Genomic DNA, 6966 nt, shown 5'->3' on the forward strand with positions numbered 1-6966 from the left:
AGCTGACTGAGGCTGGCTGACTTGTTACCTCTCTTCCTTCTCCTGACAGGCCTGAAAGACCTCATCTTAGCAGGCTGTTCCTGGTCTGCGGTCTGTGCTCTCAGTACCTCCAGCTGCCCCCTTCTCAGGACCCTCGATCTTCGGTGGGCGGTAGGAATCAAGGACCCTCAGATCCGGGACTTGCTCACACCTCCAACAGACAAACCCAGTAAGCTGTTCCCCAGGCTGCCACAGGGCAAGGCTGGGGCAGTCATGACCAAGAAGGGTCACCACAACTTGGGGGGAGCTGAAGGAGGGAGATTTCTTGTTGTTATAGAGCAAGGAGGCATTGCCAGATCTGGAATTCCCCAAGTCAGCAGTGCAGACAGCTGTATGTCCATACTAAGCTACATTTCTCTCTGCAGGTCAGGACAATCGCAGCAAACTCCGCAACATGATCGACTTTCGGCTAGCTGGCCTGGACATCACTGATGCCACACTGCGGCTCATCATCCGCCATATGCCCCTGCTCTCCCGCCTTGACCTCAGCCACTGCAACCACCTTACGGACCAGTCAGCCAACCTCCTAACAGCTGTGGGCTCTTCTACACGCAACTCCCTCACTGAGCTCAACATGGCAGGTAGGTACAATGCTCTCTGACTGAGGCTGGCCTCCCCACGCCCTGCTGGATTGGGGATGGATTGGCCAGACAAATTTGCCATCAAGAAGTGGCTTCCTCCTCCCCTGCTGCCTTGCAGGTCTGACACGGAAGTGCAGCGCTGGCTTTGTGGCAGCACTGCAGCTCGCTCTCTCATCTCCCTGCAGGCTGCAATAAGCTGACAGACCAGGCCCTGCTGTACCTGCGACGTATCTCCAATGTCACTCTAATCGACCTGCGAGGTTGCAAACAGATCACCCGCAAAGCCTGTGAGCACTTCATCTCGGACCTGTCCATCAATAGCCTCTACTGCCTATCTGACGAGAAGCTGATCCAAAAAATCAGCTAGAGACCCCCTTTCCAGGCAGACTGAGGAGAAGGAAAAGAGCCCATCCTACCCCTCTCGGAGAGCCACTCCTCCGCATCCCCATCCTGCCCTCTGTGTCCTGCTGCTGCCTCCTACACAACTCGGCAGGCAGGGCCACTGCTGGTCTCACTCCACCATCCTTCTTCCTCCTCCCCCTGGGACTTCTGCCAATGAAGATATGCCACCAGGCTGGCCAGTACCAGAGGAGGAACAGGCCAGTGGCAAGAAGCCCCATCTTGGAGGCTGGCCGCTCTTAAGGCGGAGGTTGTAATGGAGGTCTCCGTGCAGAGAAGTGGGGCACCCTCTTCCCCCTGCTTTTCCCTTCCCTCCCATCTCTTCCTTGCCTTGAAACACTTGTCACTTCCCTGTTAGCACAAGCTTGAGGGTGAAATCTCTCCAAGGAAGAAGGAGCAGAGCTGGAACAAATCCTTCATGCAACTACCAGCTTGTTGCTTGCCCTGCTCTGTCAGTCCTCTGTCCCCTCCCCCATGATTTTCCTCATCTGGCTGTAGGGGCTATGATCGAACCCACTCCTTCTCCCACTGCTCTTGTGCACCGGGGCAGCTCTTTCAGTGTTTAGGGCAGGAGCCTCACAGCCAGCATAACACAAGTTCTCCTGGCCCTACAGCTGGCACAAATGGGGTAGGAGCAGGGCAGCTTTGTGGCATGTTTTTCCCCTGGCTGGGGAGACGAGGCTGGGGGACACTGCGCTTCAACTCTGGGGCAATGTCAGCCTTGGAGCATCGCATGTCCTAATGCAGCCCTGTGGCAATGGCCAGGGCTGGGCACCGAAAGGGAGCAGGGGAGATACCACAGGTACATCAGAGCTCAGGGAGGACTTGGAAAGCATCTGCTGGGGGGTGAGTGAGCAAGTGGGGGGACAGGAGTTGCCTCCCCTTCCTTCCCAGCTCCCTGCACATGGCCTAGCATTGTGAAGCACTCTGGGGCTGCAGTGGCCAGAAGGGCAAAGGCAGCTCTGTCTCTGCCCAGGGCTCTTTGACCTGGGAGCCAAACTGCTATAAATGCCCCATCTCACTGTCCTCTCCTTCCCCTACCCCCTTTTAGCTGCCGTTTTTTCCTTTGCAATGAATGGTCGGTCCAAAGAACCTCTCTCTAGGGCAGCAGAGAGCTTTTTGCACTTTAAAAAAAACACACACAAAAAAACAAAAAAAAAAAAATCAAAAAATCAAAAGAGGCAAGAAAAGAAAAAAGGTTGGAATCTTCTTTTGGGTCACTATTTTATTTCCCTCCCTGTTCTGCCTGTGACCAGATGCTCCCTGTCTCTTCCCCAGTGTCTGAGCGCTTGGCAGCAACTGCACACCATGCTCTTGGCCTGCCCAGCCCAGCCTGGCCTGCCCTCCCCATTCACCTTGCAATGCATACAGATAGCACAAACCAGCACACCATGTGCCACTGGTTCCTAAGCCCCAGAGAAAGGACCACTGAAGGGCCAGGAAGCCTCTGTGGAGGCAAGCCCATGTGTCATCTTACTGCTTCAAAAGCAATAAGGGAGGAGAGAGTGGCTGCAGCCCCCTCTGGCTCTGCCAAGGGCTCCAGCACAGGATTTATGCCCAGGTATTGGGCAAGATGCCTTTGCTCTCCCGTGTCGAGGGGTTGGTCTGCACTTTCTCCCCTCCCCAGCAAGAGCCTGCTCCAGCACTGCGAGGTGGAGAAGGGAAATGCAAGTGTGATGATTTCCTCAGTGCCTCGGTACACGGGAGTTTTGCTGCAATGAATCTGGAGGGCTTTGAGCAGAAAATTACCTACGAGACTAAGAGCGAGAATGCCAGCCCCTCTGCTCATGGCTGGGCAGTGGAAGCTTTCTGCCTCTGTCTCTCTGGTTGGTGGCTCCTGTGAAAGACAGCAGAAAAATCAGAGTTTTGGTGGTTTGGTTTGGTTTGGTTTTCTTTTTTTTTCCTTTGATTTGATTTGAGTTTCATGACAAGAAACAAAAAAGCTTAGGGTAAAGCTTAGCAGGAGCTGAGAAGGAAGCTGGCCTTGGGGCCTGTGCTGGCCTTAGGGCCTCTGCCAGCCCTGGGGCTTTCCAGGCTGGGCAGGCATCAGGGGCTTCTTCCATCAGGAAAGTGAGCATCTCTGTGCTTACACACGTTTGGCGCCAAGCGAAAGCAGCCCCTCGCTCCAGGGTGGCACAGTGAGGCAGGCGAGCCGAGCTGAGCTGTGGAGGGATGAGGCAACCGGAGTGGCAAGCCTTCAGCTGGCTTCCAGCCATCCTCTGCAGGGCCCCCCCTCATCTGGGGTTTCAGAGACGTGAAATCAAGGTGTGACCCTTGTTACCACCTAACCGGTCACCCCAGCCCCCTTGGTGGGTGAGGGGTGAAAATTCACAAGGAAAGAAGAAAAAAAAAAGGTATATATGTGTATATATATATATACATATATATATATAAATATAAAAATCACTTAGTGATTTAAAAAAACCCAGTCTGTTCCCTATAGACAACTCCTGCAAGAGAAGTCACTATTGTTTAAGGATTTGGTTGTGTTTTTGTTTTGTTTCAATTCCCCCTACCCCCCCCCCCCAAGAAATACTGTAAATATATATTTTTTGTTGGCGATTTAGAGTCCATCTCTGATGTTTGTGCTTTAAAATTAAATGTAAGCATTAAGGGTAAAAGCAAACCAAGTCTTACGCTCTCTCAGTCAGTATGGTTTGGGTTGGGGGTTATTTTTGTCTGGGGGCAGAGGGAGGGGAGCTAGGTGGCATTTTGTTTTGTTTTTTCTTTTTTTCTTTTTTAAGCATTCTCCAATACTGGTTTTAGAGAGGATCTTTACTTATATTACCACAGGGATGGAAGAGATATTGTTGGGAGGGGGAAGATACCAGCCTCTGAAGGGAAATATTTTGTTTCTTGGGGGTGGATTTTTGGAATAAAAATTTAAAGAAAAACAAAACCCTGCATCTCAGTTCTGCCCATTGTTTGTCTGCGAGTTAGAGGGGAGTGGAGAGGCTGTGGCCCCTGTGGCCACCCTGGCCCTTGGGCTTTCTCTGCCAGGCCGAGCTGGGTGGAGAGGAAGCGTGGGGCTTGGTCATGTGTCTGGGCTCCTGCGCAGGAACCGGATGGTGGTGGTGGGGAGCAGTCCCCTGCGGCCACTTGTCCCCCACCTCAGCAGCAAGCTGAGCCACATCCTAGAGCTGCATACGGACACGTGCACTTTTTCTGCCTCTCCCACAGGTTTCCTTCGTTGTTTTAGGGCAAAGCTTTGCTGCTCCGCTGCTTCCACCCCTGCTGGAGATCAGCCTTTCTGAAGCAGTCACATTTTAGCAAGGCTTTCCTCTCCCTCCAGCCAAACCACCTCTTCCATCTCCCACTCGATAAGGAGGCAGCACACCCACTCGTGTTTGCTTTGTAGCTGGGACTGGCCCCGCCAGTGCCTCACACAGCAGCTGGGATGGCTCAGTAACTGGCTCTGCTTGTAGCAGGGTATTTTACCTCCCAAAAGGCATGGTCAAGCTGGCAAAGCAAAGGTGCTTCCTGCCTTCCTCAGCTGCCAGCAATGCTACAGTTCGACTGCTGGGGATGTCCTGTACCAGCTCATGGACTGGAAGAGCTTGCTGCTGGAACTGCACTGTAGCGGGATACCCCTTGCCTTTCCTTTGGGTTTCTCTTGCTGCTGCTGTCTCCTGTCACTTTCAGCCATTTCAAGCCTGCTCTTAGGCATAGCTGGGTTATTCCCCTCCTTTTTGATACACAAAGTCATTTTGCTTCCAGACATCATTTCAAAATGAGGCACATAAAACACAGATTGAGGCAGCCTGGCCACCTCTCTCACATAAACAGAGGTCTCTTCTTGGATTCAGACCACCAGCCTAACTTGCCTAGGGGTGCCTTTTTGGATATGATGTATATTTATCCTGATCATTAGTCCACCAGCACTGCCCTGACCTCCTTTGGACATTCTTCTCCAACAAAGCATCCTGTTGGAGGGAGCTGTGCTGAATTTCCGAGTCAAGCAAGCTTCAGGGAGCACCATGTGCAGTGATTGAATCCCAGCTCACCTGGTCCTCACTGTCTTCGGGCTGAGGATCTAGTGGGTGACTCTGCCCAATCTCCAAGAGTTTCCACCGTCACCATCTGCAGCCTCTTTGCTGCCTGAGGACTGCCTCAACCTCCCAGGAGCAGCCTACACACAGGGGCAGCCAAGCTGTTGCTGCCAGATTTGCTTCAGCCAGCTAAAATTAAGCAAAATCATGAGCTTCATTATTCCTGCTTGCATGGTTGTGCCCAGACTTTTGCTTCCATCCTGTTGCAGCCCAGAGAGCCTGTTTTCGCCTCCCCTCTTCCAGCTGGAACCTCCAAGGTGGCACGGGATCTCCTGTCCCTCCCCATGCTCCAAACTCCCTGGAAAATAGTTTTTCACAAGGATTCCTTTTTGTTGTTTTTTTTTCTTCCCACTCCTCAGTGAGACTCAATTTAAAGGCTGGAAGCCAGGAGCGGAGCTGGAGCATGGATGGATTTGCCACTGCTTTTCCATGGCCTCAAAGGGCTGAACCAAACTCACAGGGCTGGCACAGAGTGACATCTAATGCCCCCTTTCCACCAGCCTCAGTGCCCTGGCAGGCTGCCCTGGCTGGCTGCATTTCCTCCCCCAGCCCAGGACCGGGCAGCCCTGCTAGGGACATGGTCACACAGGGCAGTTGCTCGACCAGCTCTGGGCCTGGCTATTTTAAGTGCTGTCTGTTTATAGCTGCGTCTCTCTCCCCTGGGGAGAGGGGACGCATTGGCAAAGTGGTCTCCTGACTCAGTGCCTGGGGTCCCTGCCAGCTGCTGCCCAAGTAGGCCCAGGTGCCAGGCCCTTCAGTGCCATGCGATGGCAGCACAATGCACACAGGCATGGGCTCCTTCCTGGATGTCACAGCCCCTGTCCTGGTATCCCATTCACCTGCACACAGTGTCCCATGTGTGGGGACACGACCGCCACACAAACAGTGTCTTCTGCACAGCTGCGGGCACGTGGTGTCATGCACACACCCAGGGTCACAAACACTGGCACACAGTCTCATGCACACGGTGTCACAAACAAATGATCTCTCTCGCGCACACACACAGTGTCTCACATGGTGTAACAGTGTCTCACAAACACACTGACCCACAATGCATCTCACAGAATCACACAGAATCACAGAATGGTTGAGGTTGGAAGGGACCTCTGGAGATCATCTAGTCCAACACCCTTGCTCAAGCAGAGTCACCTAGAGCACATTAAGACAGGATCACACCCAGGCAGATTTTGAATATCTCCAGAGAAGGAGACTCCACAACCTCTCTGGGCAGCCTGTTCTCGTGCTCTGTCACCCTCACAGGAAAGAACATTTCCCCCATATTCAGGTGGGACTTGCTTTGCTTCAGTCTGTGCTCATTGCCTCTAATCCTGTCACAGAGCACCACTGAAAATATTCTGGCCCCATCCTCTTCATACCCTCACTTAAGATTTTTGTATACATTGATAAGATCCCCTCTCAGTCTTCCCCAGGCTAAACAGGCCCAGCTCTCGCAGCCATTCCTCAGAGGGCAGATGCTCCAGGCCCATAATCATCTTCATAGCCCTATGCTGGACTCTCTCCAGTAGCTCCATGTCTCTCTTGTACTGAGGAGCCCAGAACTGGACACAGAACTCCAGATGAGGCCTCCACAGGGCTGAGTAGAGAGGCAGGATCACCTCCCTCGACCTGCTGGCAACACTCTTCCGTATGCACCCCAGGGTACCATTGGCCTTCCTGGCCGCAAGGGCACATTGCTGGCTCATGGTCAACTCGTTATCCACCAGCACTCCCAGGGCCTTCCCTTCAGAGCTGCATTTCAGTATGTCAAGCCTCAGCCTATCCTGGTGCACAGGGTTATTTTTCCCTAGGTGCAGGACTCCGCACTTGCCCTTGTTGAACCTCATGAGATTTCTCTCCACCCAACTCTCCAGCTTGTCCAGGTCTCTCTGAATGGCAGC

At 53.0% G+C, this 6966-nt stretch overlaps 1 protein-coding gene across 3 annotated transcripts in view; it reads left to right on the forward strand.

Annotated features, from left to right (window-relative positions):
* KDM2A (lysine demethylase 2A) overlaps positions 1–3918 on the forward strand; it is a 56294-nt gene extending 52376 nt beyond the window's left edge. For all 3 annotated transcript variants that reach the window (XM_062576315.1, XM_062576317.1, XM_062576316.1), the window contains 3 exons: positions 50–208; positions 405–620; positions 806–3918. In XM_062576315.1, the coding sequence (XP_062432299.1) occupies positions 50–208; positions 405–620; positions 806–987 (557 nt within the window). In that variant the 3' untranslated portion in view covers positions 988–3918. The remainder of the gene's footprint in view (positions 1–49; positions 209–404; positions 621–805) is intronic.
* Positions 3919–6966: the final 3048 nt, after the last annotated feature.

Source organism: Rhea pennata, chromosome 5 (assembly GCF_028389875.1).
Source record: "Rhea pennata isolate bPtePen1 chromosome 5, bPtePen1.pri, whole genome shotgun sequence".
NCBI lineage: Eukaryota > Metazoa > Chordata > Aves > Rheiformes > Rheidae > Rhea > Rhea pennata.